The sequence below is a fragment of the Sinocyclocheilus grahami genome, unplaced genomic scaffold (genome assembly GCF_001515645.1).
Source record: "Sinocyclocheilus grahami isolate Dianchi unplaced genomic scaffold, SAMN03320097.WGS_v1.1 scaffold285.1, whole genome shotgun sequence".
NCBI lineage: Eukaryota > Metazoa > Chordata > Actinopteri > Cypriniformes > Cyprinidae > Sinocyclocheilus > Sinocyclocheilus grahami.
In genome coordinates, this window is record NW_015505464.1 from 30,450 (window position 1) to 46,747 (window position 16,298).

Below are 16,298 nucleotides of genomic sequence, written 5' to 3' on the forward strand. Positions count from 1 at the left end.
ATGGAGTAACACAATATTGTAATGCATTACTTTTAAAAGTAACTTTCCCCGACACTGTATATATGTATATCTTATATATATATATATATACAGTAGAAGTTACATTTAATGGAGTAAGAAAGTATTAATCATTGGAAAGAAGCATCTTTGAAATCTGCAATGTAGATGTATTTTTTTTTTATCGTGGCGCCCACTAGTGGTGAATCAGTTGATCAACCAAAACCTGATTTTATTCAAAAACACACCTTATTTCAATGAGATGCATATATTCATATCTGTAAATATTTACTATTTATTTACACACAAGGAAGAGAAAAATAGCTATGCACTAAAGTAACTGCATGATTCACTATGGTCTTATGTGTTTATCAACCAGTCTTGAGAAAAAAAAAGTCTTTCATAACAACATGGACAGCACCTCCATGAAACCTCACCCCGACTTGTTGACAAAGGCGGGAAGAAAAGCGTTAGGCAATGGCATAGGGGTAAAATTGAACACCATTGAAGCAGCATTACAGACTTGCCATGACATGGCAGACGATGTTGTACTTGTTTTTGTGTTTTATTATATATATATTTTTTTTGTCTATTGTCGATTTCTTCTCTCCACTGTCCACAGACAATGCGGAGACATCCGAGTTCAGTTGGCAGCTTGTGGAGGTCCCTCAGGGATGAGGGAGGTGAAGAAAGTGCTGATGAACGACCAAGCGGCCGACAGGAAGCCCGGCTGATGCGGGTCTGCGTTCATGGGATCTTCAGGACCTTCCTCCCCACTGTCCCCCTCATCATCCTCCATTCCCTCATCCATCATACGCTCCTACAGAGTGAGAGAGAGAGAGAGAGAGAGAGAGAGAAAAAGAGATTGGTAAGTTTGTTTATTGTAAATACCAATAAAACCACTGATTTGGTTCATGAGAAAGATGTGTATTAGTTTCAGGACGATGTGTGACCATTTTAAGATTATTGGTATCAGCCGATAATTGTGAAATATGTCAGTTTTAAACTCCCCTGACAGTCTTAACAATATGTGACCCTGGAGCACAAAACCAGTCTTAAGTTGCACGGGTATGTTTGTAGCAATAGCCAACAATACATTGTATGGCTCAAAATTATAGATTTTTCTTTTATGCCAAAAATCATTAGGATATTAAGTAAAGATCATGCTCCATGAAGATATTTTGTAAACTTCCTACTGTAAATATATTAAAACTTAATTTTTTGATTAGTAATATGCATTGCTAAGAACTTCATTTGGACAACTTTAAAGATGATTTTCTCAATATTTAGATTTTTTTTGCAACCTCAGATTCCAGATTAGTTGTATCTCGGCCAAATACTGTCCTATCCTAACAAACATACATCAATGGAAAGCTTATTTATTGAGCTTTCAGATTATGTATAAATCTCAATTTCGATAAATTTACCCTTATGACTGGTTTTGAGGTCCAGGGTCAAATATATAATGAGCATTTTCTATTTTTTTTAAATAATGTTTTTAAACATTTTATTCAATAATATACACTACTGTTGAAAAGTTTGGGGTCAATAAGATTTATCTGAAAGAAAGGAATACTTGATTTGAGCAAGGATGGATCAAATTGATCAAAAGTGATAGTAAAGACATTTTTAGAATGTTTCTAATTTTGTATTTCAAATAAATAAGACTTCTATTTCAAATAAATGGTGTTATAATAGTGTTTAACTTTCCAAAGGATCCTGAAAAAAATAGCTGCCACTGAAATTCCAGCTTTGCATCAAAGGAATAAATTAAGTTTTAAAATATATTAAAATTGAAAAAAGTTATTTGAAATTGTAATATTTCATAAGATTACTGTTTTTACTGCGTTTTGCACAAATAAATGTACAAGACTTTCAAAAACATTAAACCATAAATAATGTAAAATAAATGCTCATTTGCCAACAGAAAATTACATTAGTGCATTATATGCATCTTTAAAAAGTTTAAACAGACCGAACACATTATCCTCTCTATTTTCCACATTTTAAATTAACAGAAAAGTCTTTAAAAAACTAAGAATTATGCATTGAGACCTAAATTACTATATTAAAAAAATACCTTTAGTTTCAAAAGGGAATTCATACATTGGCACAATTTACATTTCATCTTCTAGGGCAACACATTTTTAAGATCATGGAAAACAAATTCAGTCAAGTGTGTCCAAACTTTTCTGTTCCGTCAGTATATCTTGCTTTCTAGATCTGCAACAATATCAGCAAAAGTTGACCTCTATAACTAACCATCTCTTGCATATCCTGATTTTGCTCCGCCTCGTCTTGTGGGCCTTCTCCAGCTCTTGGATTCTGCAGTTCTGCTCTAAAGGGAAACCAGCCAGCCTGGTGCCTGGAGTACACAAACAGAGACAATGAAGCGCAAATACAATGTTCAACTTCCTACTAGTCAACTTCTGCTTATCAGGAAGCTTCTATTTAGTACACAACCTACAGATAAACCAGCAGCATGGCACCGATCACCACGACAAAGCGGCCAAAAGAGGAATAGAAATAGACGATGCTGAGCAGAATGGCAGCACGTGACACTGTGTACATCCAGTCCAGCCAGTCTCGGTTGAGCTCATCGTCGTTCAACATGGCTCCTCCCTGAGCGTTCATCTGGATGTTGGGGTTGGCAGGGCGGTCCTCTGGGGCGGGGTTGGGCCCCATAGGGGCTGCAGGTTCGTTAGGTCGAGCTGGCTGAGTGGTGGGGCCAGCACTGGGAGCGGGAAAGGGGGCCACGCTGGACGCCCGGGAGGCTGCCATGGCTGCATGACTGAAAGATTGTGAATGAAAAATTATGAACAAAATACTGTACATGGGTGAATGGTGCACATTACAATAAGCGAGTGAAGGAAGTAATAGGGTCTGTTTTGATTTCATGTTGTCTTTACAAAAGAAGGCTGTCTTATATCCATATACTACTGGTGAAATTTTTTTTAAATGTCTTTGAAATAAGTCCCTTATTCTCACAAAGATATTTTGCATTTATTTGATCAAAAACACAGTAAAAACAGTAATTTTGTGAAATATTATTACAATTTAAAATAACTGTTTTCTATTTTAATATATTATAAAATAGAATTTATTAATGTGATGCAAAGCTGAATTTTCAGCAGCCATTACGCCAGTCTTCAGTGTCACATGATCCTGTAGAATTTTATTCTGATATGCTGATTTGGTTTTCAATTATTATTTGTGCTGAAACAATAACAATGGTGTCATTATTTTTAATGTGGAAAACCGTTCTTGCTGGCTGCTTAATATTTTTGTGCAAACAGTGGTAAATTCTATGATGACTTTATAACATTATAAACATCTTTCAAACATACATTTTTGATCACTCTTTATTATTAACTACTCAAAAAAATTTGACCTGTAGTAAATATACTGATTTGCACAGCTATTTTCTGAAATCTCAGCATGAAAGGGCTCAAATACATTATTCAGGGTCTTAACCTCATATTTAACAACAACTGGGCTGTAGTAACTTACTATTGCATGTAATAATGGCGGGCATACATCTGCTGCCACCAAAACATTTGCATCGGCATGTACATAGGCTGGGCGGGGAAGCCAGCAGCAGGACCACCTTGCAAGGGAAGAGGCATTCCTTCAGGCCTAAGTGGGAATGAAATATCCAAAATGAAACTCAAAGACCTTATTTATTTATTATCTATGGGTTATTTGAGAGTGTGATTTGTGTTTACCTCTGCATCACACCAGTAGGGGCAGGATTGAGGCCATGTGTTTGTGTTGGGTTCCCCCGGTGCCATAGACCATCAGAGTTGGCTGGAGTTTCCTGACTAGGGGTAGAAGATGAGGAGGATGGACCTGTACTGTCTGACGTCTAGGAAGAAGAAAGAATAATGGACACGAGGTTAAGATTTTACAATAAGGTCTTATTTGTAAACATTAGGTAAAGCATTAAAGGGGTCATATGATGCTGCAAAAAGAACATTATTTGGTGTAATGAAATGTGTTTATGCGGTTTAAAGTTTAAAAAACACATTATTTTCCACATACTGTACATTATTGTTTCTCCTCTATGCCCCGCCTTTTTGAAACGCGTCGATTTTTACAAAGCTCATCGGTCTGAAAAAGCGAGGTGTGCTGTGATTGGCCAGCTATCCAATGCGTTGTGATTGGCTGAATACCTCAAGCGTGTGTCGGAAATGTTACGCCCCTCACCAGACTGTGATGCCGTGTCCCGGCCGGAGCGACAAGACAAAAACATTAAAATCCATTACAAACGAGGCATTTGTTGCATCCAGTGGGGACATAATTACTGATTATAATGACTTATACTGTCTTTTTACACGTTGCGTTGCATCGTGCCGCGTAAACATAAAACCCTGTCTGCATTTGTGATCGGAGAAATGACAAACAACAACGAAGCACACAGCGTCTTCACGACATGGCGGCAGCGGCAAAAATACTACAGTGAGAATCAAAGTTACGCCTTCTTTCTTTGCGTGAACATTTGGGCGGTGTTATGCAAATCTTCCCACATAGTGAGGTAGATATGTGGGGGCGTGTTAGAACGAGCCGTTTTAGGTAGGCGTGGTTAACTCTTAACTTTTATAAAGAATATCTCTTTGGATTTGAGACTTCAGTCTTTGCAACTTTACAGATCTTCTTTATGCACCAAGAGCTTGTAACACTCCATAGAGAAAGGAAAAATGTAAATCGCATCATATGACCCCTTTAACTTACATGACCTAACAATGAGCAATCTATTTTTTTCATTTATTAACCTTTGTTAAGTTGTTAAGTTGCTACTAGCAACTGTTTGGTTGCCAACATTCTTCAGAATATCTTCTTTTGTGTTTAACAGAAAAAGAAGCATACAGGTTTTGAACAACTTGAGGGTGAGTAAATGATGACACAATATAAATTTTTGACAAACTAAGATATATAAATGCTGTAGAAGTATTGTTCAGTGTTTATGTTAACTAGCGTGGTTAACCATGTTAACAAATGAAACCTTATTGTAAGGTGTTACCGCTATGATAAACAGGAAAAGGAACTTTTCTTCATGGAATGATAATTTTCTTTTTTTAATCTATGCACTCACTGAAGAGCTGGAATCGGTGGTGCTAACAGGGCTGCTGGAAGTGGGGGATGACGGGGGGCTGTGTGATGCACACACCAGGTGGACCATGTGGTATTCATCTTGCTGTTGGGGTTGAAGAAATCCAGTGATTAGAATCAGTACAAAAAAGTTGAGTTCTGGTCAAATACTTTCAAAGAAAACAATATACACACTTTCTGAGTTATTAAAAAAAGTGGTCACTATTCAAGTTCTTGCATCAAGTTTGTGTCATTTGTTATTGTTGATCAATGTACAAATGCATTTAACCAATGTCTTTGGTCACGGTGTCATCTCTCAGTGTTTTTAAAATGCCATGTGAGGTTAGTTTCAAAGGAAGTGGACAACAGATCTTTTCTTCTGCATTGTAACACATCCGAGTGAAGCAAGTTACAACAACGGGCTTGGAATTTTTCAATTACAAAACCATTTTAAATAATGAAACGTCTGCATGGATGAACCGTTCACTATAAGATCAATAAGACACATTTAGAAAACAGATAGGGTGAAATTCAATTTCATGCCGACTTTAAAACGTAAATAAAAAAAAGAAAAGATAAGAATGAAAATCACCCCAAGATCATTTGTGGTCGGATGGCCTAATTACTGTGCCATAAATATCTAAAAAAAGATTATGATGGTGGGTTACAAAAGTTTTAGGATCTATAAAAGTTAAGAGGCAGTTTCAACATCTCAACAATCAAAATTCTCTTCAAAACACTTCACTTGTTTTTGTACATTGCATCTGATTTGACGTTTAAACAAATCAGAGAACAGAAACCTTTCTTAATCAGAGAAACCTTTCAAATCAGAGAACCTTTCTTAGCACATCCCTCAATTGCAAGTGATCCTGAAGAAGCCGTCCAGAATAGACAAGTCTCTGATCCTTGGATGACTGAAAGAATGTAAGAAGGGTTTGATTAGAAAGGTGTTCAGTGAAATCAGACAAAAATGTTAGCATGAAAAAAAAAATTCATCACTAAGTGGCAGCAAATTATATAGAACTAGAACTGCACAGCTCTGCATGGGGCTCTCGGGCAAAATACCAGCAATGCCAAACATTCCAGTAGAGCAGGTGGCATCTAGCTGCCATTTCCTGAAGTCAACAAGCAATTTCATAGGCTTCTTCTAAAAACACTTTTAAATCATCATAAAAACATGTTTCAAATCATGTAGGAATAAGACATAACCTTGGCTAAAATGTTAATTCTGTGATATATAATAGAAAGCTCTTTAACAGCCATAAACAAACCTTTCTTGAACCCCACAGCACAGAATTATGACACACTTAACTGCTTATTTCAGGTTCTTAAGTATGAAAATAAACAGGCCACCCAAGATGTAGCAGAGTTTGTTTTTTCATCTGAACAGATTTGGAGAAATGTAGCATTACATCACTTGCTCACCAATGGATCCTCTGCAGTGAATGGGTGCCGTCAGAATGAGAGTCCAAACAGCTGATAAAAACATAATAATCCACAAGTAATCCACATGACTCCAGTCCATCAATTAACATCTTGTGAAGTCAAAGCTGCATGTTTGTAAGAAACAAATCCATCATTAAGGCGCTTAAGTTTAAACCGTTGCTTCTGGACAAAATACCAGTCCATAATTAATCTGTGCATTTCTCTCCTGTTTCAGACAAGTCAAATTTTTATTTTATTTTTTTTACTGAAGAAAGCAACGTTATGGATTAAGAAGTAATGGTTTGAAGACAAAAATACCTTAACGATGAATTTGCTTATTACAAACACAGCTTTTAGCTTTTCACAAGACTTGGACTAGAGTTGTGTGAATTACTTTTGGATCATCGTGATGTTTTTATTAGCCGTTTGGACTCATTCTGATGGCACCCATTCAATGCAGAGGATCCACTGGTGAGCAGGTGATGTAATGCTAAATTTCTTCAAATCTGTTCCAATAAAGAAACAAATTCATCTGCATCTTGGATGGCCTGATGGCGAGTAAAAATTCAGCAATTCTCATTTCTGAGTGAACTATTCCTTTAAAACACTGCACTAATGACAAGTGAGACTCTAAGTGAGAGTTCACATAAATACATCTCTTGGATAATTGGCAACAGACTGACTTACTTTATAACAGAATAATAATCTTGATAATCATATAAACTCACCGGCTTGCTAGGATACACTTTGGATATGTGTTTTTTCAACTTTTCTACTGTCCAATTCAAAAAACAATTGATGGTCTGGTCATCATACTTCTGGTTGGGTGCCTTAATGACAAGTGTAACGGGGCTGTCAAATCTACCCTGGTCCATGGTTCATAATAAAGCAGCTCTTGAACTCAGAAACAGGGAAGTCACACTGCACCGGTTGTCCTGTTCAAGGGCAGGGATATTTTCCTTCCTCAGACTTGATTCATGGTTGATAAACTATGAAAGTATCCTTCATGTTGCTCTCCAGGCAGTCTCAGCACCCAACATCAGTGAGAGGAATGTGGCAGCGACAGGTGGATGCACACAGCCAGCCTTTAAAGAAAAACAGAGGGAGAAGAAATATGAAAATAAAATACCAGTTTCGCATGCAAACAGACCTGATAAATCACACATCACTGCTAGTTAAAAATGAGGCGATAAGCTCATTACATTCTTAACACCTAGCACAAAGCATGGCAGCTTTGTAATGGGTTAAATCTTTATTTTGTGTGTGAGACATGCTCACAAGTCACATAAAATTATTAACTGGGCGAAATGATTCTGGCAGTTGGACCAAATCTACATATAATGATATACAGCTCAAACTATTTACTAACTGACATGTGACATTTACATATATGACAATGGCAGAAGCTTTTCGACAAAAGTAAATTATCATAACATAAAACAATACAATAAAAAAATCATTATTTATGAAATAATACGAGAATAAATGCATCATATTCGTGACCGTTATCAAGCACATACAGATACAAGACTAGTACTAGGTAACTACACAAAACACTACAACACATATTGTGGCCTCAAATTAACTGTTTGTCTGCTTGATCAGAAAATGAATAGCTAAAGTTTTCTCTTTAAAATGATTGTTCCTTAACGATGAATTTGCTTATTACAAACACAGCTTTTAGCTTTTCACAAGACATGGACTAGAGTTGTGTGAATTACTTTTGGATCATCGTGATGTTTTTATTAGCCGTTTGGACTCATTCTGATGGCACCCATTCAATGCAGAGGATCCACTGGTGAGCAGGTGATGTAATGCTAAATTTCTTCAAATCTGTTCCAATAAAGAAACAAATTCATCTGCATCTTGGATGGCCTGATGGCGAGTAAAAATTCAGCAATTCTCATTTCTGAGTGAACTATTCCTTTAAAACACTGCACTAATGACAAGTGAGACTCTAAGTGAGAGTTCACATAAATACATCTCTTGGATAATTGGCAACAGACTGACTTACTTTATAACAGAATAATAATCTTGATAATCATATAAACTCACCGGCTTGCTAGGATACACTTTGGATATGTGTTTTTTCAACTTTTCTACTGTCCAATTCAAAAAACAATTGATGGTCTGGTCATCATACTTCTGGTTGGGTGCCTTAATGACAAGTGTAACGGGGCTGTCAAATCTACCCTGGTCCATGGTTCATAATAAAGCAGCTCTTGAACTCAGAAACAGGGAAGTCACACTGCACCGGTTGTCCTGTTCAAGGGCAGGGATATTTTCCTTCCTCAGACTTGATTCATGGTTGATAAACTATGAAAGTATCCTTCATGTTGCTCTCCAGGCAGTCTCAGCACCCAACATCAGTGAGAGGAATGTGGCAGCGACAGGTGGATGCACACAGCCAGCCTTTAAAGAAAAACAGAGGGAGAAGAAATATGAAAATAAAATACCAGTTTCGCATGCAAACAGACCTGATAAATCACACATCACTGCTAGTTAAAAATGAGGCGATAAGCTCATTACATTCTTAACACCTAGCACAAAGCATGGCAGCTTTGTAATGGGTTAAATCTTTATTTTGTGTGTGAGACATGCTCACAAGTCACATAAAATTATTAACTGGGCGAAATGATTCTGGCAGTTGGACCAAATCTACATATAATGATATACAGCTCAAACTATTTACTAACTGACATGTGACATTTACATATATGACGATGGCAGACGCTTTTCAACAAAAGTAAATAATTAAGTAACATAAAACAATACAATAAAAAATAATTAATACGAGAATAAATGCATCATGTTCAGTCACCAAGCACCTACAGTCACAGACTAGCACTAGGTAACTAACTAATCAAAACACTAACGTTACATCACATATAATGACCCCAGATTACCTGTTGGTCTGCTTGATCAGAAAATGCATATGAATTGCTAAAGTTTTCTCTTTAAAATGATTGTTAAACGATAAATTAACAGTAACGTACATGCACAGAAAACAAACATCAGACGATAATGAGCAGCTAGCTAGCCAGTGAGCTAACGTTAATCCCACAGACAGCAAGAATGCTCGATATGAGTTAACATTAAAATAAAGATCGTATTATAACGGCATTTAAAGAGAAAGTAAAAATTGTACGTACCCGAGTAAAAATATCTTCCCCAAAGAATGTTTTCGTGTAAAATGGAGTCGGGCGTAACTCCGGAAATGTCGTCACTCAGCACAGCAGACCAGAGCAGACAGTTCCGTACATTTGGAGATGTTTCCAGCGACATAAAAGAAGCACGAATGCACTGACCTGAGAACAGCTTTGCGATTTCTTTCTCTTATCGAATACAGCTATGGGGTATTGTAGGCTGTTCCTAGTTCAGCATGAAGGCGAGGGTATCTTCTCAAAAGACAAGAAAATAGAATATATAGAAACATAAAGAGATTTCTAATGAAGCATTGATCATTTAGCCTAATTGTAAGTTTTTGTGAAAGATGAGGGTGTATGCTTTAACGTTAAACATTAAATGTGTTGTTTTTAAAAACAATATGTATACATTAAGCTCAACTCAACTCAAAACTTTATTTATAAAGCACTTTCAAAACACAAAAATGAACCAAAGTGCTGTACACAAGCAGTAGCCTATACAATAAGATTATAAAACATAAAACATTAAAACATAAAAGACAAGACAAGTCATTCACAATTGTCCTGACCAATCAAATGCCGAAAGCCTGATAAAACAAGTAAGTCTTTAAGTCCTTTTTAAAAATGTCCATGCTTGATGAGGATTTTACAGATAATTGCAGAGCATTCCAAAGTACTGGAGCCGCAACAGAAAAAGCGCAATCTCCACCGCCTTTGATGAGACCGTGGGACAGTCAAAAGCAAGCTCTGAGAGGAACACAATAGTCGATGCGACTGGTAAGGGACCAACATGTCCCTTATGTACTCAGGAGCCTGATCATGCAGAGCTTTATACACAAACATCAACAACTTGTATTGTATTCGATATTTTACAGGAAGCCAATGCAAAGATACCAACACAGGTGTTATATGATCCCGTTTTCTAGTGTTAGTTAAAAGTCTTTCTGCAGCATTCTGAACATACTGAAGACGCATAACCAGAGATTCACTTATTCCAAAGTATAAATCATTACAATAGTCCGCGTTGAAATAAAAGCATGTATAACAGACTCTAAATCCTTATTTGAAAGAATAGTTTTCAGTTTGGACAATTTCCTTAACTGAAAAAAGGATGTTTTCACAACACTGTTTACTTGTCGGTCAAGACGGATTTCGGTATCAATAATTAGTCCCAAGTTCCTCACATAACCACATAGATCATTGGACAATAGTCCCTGGCTTCCGACCATACCTTTCTGAAACTGCTTGTTTCCAATTATAATAAACTCAGTCTTATCTTCATTTAATTGAAGAAACTTATTTGCAAACCAAGCCTTAACCTCTGCCAAGCACTTGCAAAAGTTTGTTTAAGAAAAACAACCGTCAAGCTCTAAAGGAAAATAAATTTGCAAATCATCAGCATACATGAGTTAATATTGTATTTCCTAAAAATTTACCCCAGGGGCAGCATATATAAAGAAAACAAAGTTGGACCAAGAATAGATCCCTGTGGGACCCCCACAGGAGAAAGTAGCAGATGTAGAGACATCATTTCCTATTTTAACAGAACAAGTCCTATCCTGCAAATAAGAAGAAAAGCACTTAAGTGCAACACCATTAATTCCAACCACTTGCAAAAGTTTGTTAAAGAAAAACAACCGTCAAGCTCTAAAGGAAAATAAATTTGCAAATCATCAGCATACATGAGTTAATATTGTATTTCCTAAAAATTTACCCCAGGGGCAGCATATATAAAGAAAACAAAGTTGGACCAAGAATAGATCCCTGTGGGACCCCACAGGAGAAAGTAGCAGATGTAGAGACATAATTTCCAATTTTAACAGAACAAGTCCTATCTGCAAATAAGAAGAAAAACACTTAAGTGCAACACCATTAATTCCAACACATTAAACAACAAATTCTGAAACAATCTAAATAAATATAAATATTTAATAGAAATAAGTATTTTTAAATCTCCCAAACAAGTGTTCACATTACATACAGAATAAAGCCAAATCCCTAAAGAAGGTAAATTATGCCTTTATAATGTTCTGACGATTTGTGCTACCCACCTCCCATTACAAAGATAGGTAGCACAAATCGATAGCGAAAAATGCTATCTTTCAGATTGTGCTACCAGCAACTTATTCATGTGGTTTGAGGCTTTTTTTAATGTCCGTACCTACCCCTACCCTAAACCTACCCATCCACCTACCCTTACCCTTAAAACAATGCAAATATACTTTTGGTAGCACAATCTGATAGGTAGCATGTTTCTTCGGTACACCAGGGCTGCGTTCAGCCCCGACAAAATGGTGCAAAACGTTTTTTAAACGAAACGGTAGTGCGTTGAACACCCTGTTCTGATGACGCAAGAGTTGCAACTATGGCAGCTGAGAAGGCCATTCTTCATGTTCTTTTTGAAGAATTTTTGGAGCCTGATGAAATCGGTATAAATACGTGTTTAATACTGCAAAATACGCTCGATGTTACAGTCACTACCATTGCCATCCAGAATAAAAGAGAACATCCCAATTGAGTGAAGAGAGTTGTGGAAACTGTGGTTCCTAATTATTGTGCTCCAACATTTGCCTCGCATTTCAGGATGAAAAGACAAACATTTCAGGTGAAGGATAATCCACTTCTTACCTCAAAGACTGTGTTATGATCTATATGACCGTATTATTTTTATTGTGAGTATTAAGCTTATCATTATTGCTGATCACTGTTGTTGTGCTATGTTATTGTAATATTTACCATTATATAATCAGAGGAGTATAGAAAAGTTTATGAAAGTGTCACTCCACAATACAATAGCAAAATATATAAATATGTATAGTATTTTTATGTTACATTAATCAGTGTCTTATTATTTCAGTTATTTTGCCTTTAATGTAAATAAACACAATATACTTGCTCTTGTGAATTTATTTGGATGTTAATTACATTGTCTCTTTAATACTGCGTGGTTTACATACATGTTGCTGCTGATTGGGCTGACATGTTTGACACACCCACCAAACAAGAGAAAACGCATCTCAAACCCCGTTGCACACGACCGGAAGGAGCGGAAGTGCTAAAGTGTGGCATAATAAAAGCTCCGCTGCTTTTGAGCCATGCATCACTCTCGTCTCTCATTAGCAATTGCTTCAGCGGCCTTGTTTCACTTCAACGGCTTTCCGCCTCACTCTGCTTCATACTACGATTTTAATAAATCTTGGACATGAACATGAGTCCCGTCGGATTGCATCGGCTGTGGGGATGAAGACGACAACTCCCATGATTCCACACACTCAGTCACGGCGTCATCAAACTACGCCTTTGTTTGATTTGAATACGCCCCCTCTAGCGGTGAAAACGTACATATTGCACTTTTAAGCGAAATCAAGGAGTTTATAAGACTGGTTTATTCATTCTTTATACTGTACACATGTAGAACATATCCGCGTTTGTGCATCAATGTCTGTAATGTGTGCTGTAGGTGTGAAACTTTTAGGAATCTTATCCAAGTTGTGGGCTAGTCAATATTGGTCAGTCAGTCGTATCTGACATAAAGGATCCGCGAATGAAACTGTGACCACAAACATCATTAACTTAAGTCAAACGCACCTAATCACTATTAATCACGTGATTGGGACGGGACAGGAAAAAATGTCAGCGGGAGGGGGCGGGACCGGGAATCGTAATAACACTATGATACCCAACTTTATATACAAATATACCTTTTATATAAATAAACTGTATATTTAAATTTTGAACTCAATTCTAGTTGCCTTGTCTCTCCTGTTTGCTTTGGTGTGGCTGGTTAAGTGAATGATGTACACAGCCCTTGACGGACAGATCGTTAACGGCTAGTCTATGTGGTAATACACTACATCGGGTAGGAAATCCAAACGCCCACCAATCATTCATCGACCTCAAATATGGCTTTTCATCTGAAAGATGTATGTAATAACAACTTTACATGGCCGCTCAATCTAATGTTAACCTAGAGAAATGTGTGCTATAGAAGTGTCTGTGCGGAGTGTGTTAGCTGAACAGTAACAGTTAGCTCACTGCAGGACAGATGGAGGCGCCTGTGCGCTTACTTGCTCTTAAAATACTCCGTAATATTTGGTCATACATATAAAAGTAATACACCTTTTGAATCTGTAAAGACTCTACGTTTATTTGTGTGCACTCAGAAAACAACGAAACATTGCGCTTCTGTAAAATAATTAAAGCAAACAGGATGCGCTTTCTGCCGTCTCGGTCATGTGAACTTGAGCGAGAAACTTCGAAACTCTGTGTATGAAAAATATATCTATAGAGAGTGAAATGTCTACTTTCAAATGAAAAAAAAATCAAATAGAAAACCTGTGTGTTAGCATGGATGACTTACATGAAATGTAATGTGTGTGCAATTCTCACTGTGCATTGTTTAAGCTGGCTTTCAGTTCAATAAAATAACAAAAAACTACATTTTGGATTTTTATTCAACTAAAGTGGGCATGCTGTGATCTGTGCTGTGATTTTTTTTTACTGTAACTGACAGATTCCGGCCAAAAAAACACAACAGGGGAGTGGGAAGGTTTCTGGACCTTGATCGTGGTAGAATCCTTCCTGTCTATGCAAGGTCAGAGAGCTCTCGGAATTCATCAAAAATATCTTAATTTGTGTTCCGAAGATGAACAAAGGTCTAACGGGTTTGGAACGACATGAGGGTGAGTAATGAATGACAGAATTTTCATTTCTGGGTGAACTATCTCTTTAAGGTGTTTTACCACCTTTTGCCTTTAATACAGCTTCCAAATACAACTTTTGAATTGACGCTGTTGCTACGTCTGACAAGCCATGCCACTCTCACGCCACACATCATGTTCTCACACAGTGAAAAATACATTACGGTGCAAAGAGGAAACTGACAACGCTCCAGCAGACAAGACAGAGCAGGTTACTTTAGGTATGAAACAAAGTCTAAGCTTTAAAATGGTAATTTTTTAAGAAATTCTTCAAAACTGTCCACAGTGGTTCGTTTATATATATTTAAGTGAGGTGATTTGTCTGACCAGGACAGATATGAAAGTTAATCCTGGTGCAGCTTTAATGAACATGACACGGTCTTTTTTGCATTTTAGTATTGGTGTCTGTGATCAAAATTTTATCAATTTGCTGCATTAGTTCAGTATTTTTTGGAGACAATCTTTCCTGACAGTGCCTTTCGGTTCTTGCCCACTATTCTTAAAGTTATCAATATAGAGACTGTTGTTCTTAAAGGGGTCATATGATGCCAACTTGCTTTCAAAACGAGGTCTTCGTGTTCCTGCTTCATTCTGGAGATTGAAATGAGCAGAACAGTTGGTTTGTATTATAATGCTTCACCTAGCGCCAAATTACACGCAAGAAGTACTTATTAGTACTGGAATGCCAGATATAAACAATTCACTTTCAATTTTTGGCTCGAATTGACAACTGAGATAAGTTAGGAAAAGTCTCAATAAAACGATATCTTGGTTACAGCTTGATCATTGAATGAATAAACATAAATGTCAAAATAAACACAAATTAATGCAAATCAGTTAAAAGACAAAGTTGTGTCGTATCTCAAAGAGCAGACGAGGAATCGTAAAATTAGCTGCTGTTGAATTTACAGTACACCCATGTTTACATTTACCTTACGAAGCGAAACTTGTTTGCGAGAATGAGGGTTCGTCGGTACACGGAACAATGCATTCTGGGAAATGTAGTCTTGGATGAATTGAACTGAACCTCAGTAGCTATTATTATTTCTCAGAAAAGATAATGAATTACCACAAGGAAATTTACTTATTTGTTCATAGTGTGCTGTGGATAGTTACTGAAGGAAGAAACAAAATATGTCTAACTATAATTTTATTAAGCCTTCTGAGTGGCAATGATGAGTGTTCTGCACGGCGTTTTACGATCGTCGATGACCTGGAATGCTGGGAATCCTTTAAAAGCTGAGTAAGAAAACATAATCGTTTTGAGAAATTCAGAGTTTTAATGAAGCTAAATAACATAATAATATAATGGCTTTTAGAGTCAATATGATTAGCGCTAGAATAACAACATTCTGACTGCTGCTCTTTGTCATATCTTAGCAAACAAACACTCTTTGTATTTTTTCTGTTTAGAAAAAGAGCAGAAGATGGAGAGTCTGGTGAAATCGAATGAGATTAGCAGATTAAAACACTGAACACAGAGAATAGCATGTATCCATAGCATTATATGAGTTTCAGTTCATCAGTGGAGCATCACAGTTTATCAGGTGAGCACAAATGATAACATATTCCAGTGGGTTGTTGAGCTCCATCAATCATTGGTCTTGGTTATATTGGGGGGCATTTTCTAAACCCAACTTTAACCAGTGGATGAATGAGGTTAAAATTTTGTGCAAATCTTTAGAATTGGTTAAAAACAAGAGAGCACTCAAATTGATTTAGTTTTTGGGGCATGTATAAACTAATGTAAAAAGCCCCTTTTGGTTTGTTTTGTTTTATTTGTTCTATTTATTTTCTTTATTATTGGTTTATGTGATCTTGTTTGTCACTGGTTATGCTCAACCTAAGGCTGTTCATGTGTTGTTAGATTATGTGATGTATTTATGTACCTTGTTTGTTTGTTGTAAATGCAAGCATAATAAAAAATTAAATTGGGGGCCAT

The 16,298-nt window shown here is 36.7% G+C and overlaps 1 protein-coding gene across 2 annotated transcripts; it reads right to left on the bottom strand.

Moving 5' to 3' along the window:
* Window positions 1-574: 574 nt before the first annotated feature.
* LOC107600485 (homocysteine-responsive endoplasmic reticulum-resident ubiquitin-like domain member 2 protein) lies at window positions 575-9,758 on the bottom strand. 2 transcript variants are annotated; one of them, XM_016292393.1, is made up of 9 exons: window positions 9,663-9,758; window positions 8,566-8,922; window positions 5,922-5,999; window positions 5,090-5,191; window positions 3,723-3,862; window positions 3,508-3,633; window positions 2,465-2,788; window positions 2,260-2,362; window positions 575-817 (listed from the first exon to the last, which is right to left on the bottom strand). In XM_016292393.1, exons 2-9 carry the CDS (start codon window positions 8,710-8,712, stop codon window positions 641-643), a joined length of 1,197 nt encoding a protein of 398 aa, XP_016147879.1. In that variant the 5' UTR covers window positions 8,713-8,922; window positions 9,663-9,758; the 3' UTR covers window positions 575-640. The 2 variants fall into 2 exon arrangements, with proteins under 2 accessions (XP_016147879.1, XP_016147878.1); XM_016292392.1 differs by lacking the exons at window positions 8,566-8,922; window positions 9,663-9,758 and adding an exon at window positions 7,239-7,593.
* Window positions 9,759-16,298: the final 6,540 nt, after the last annotated feature.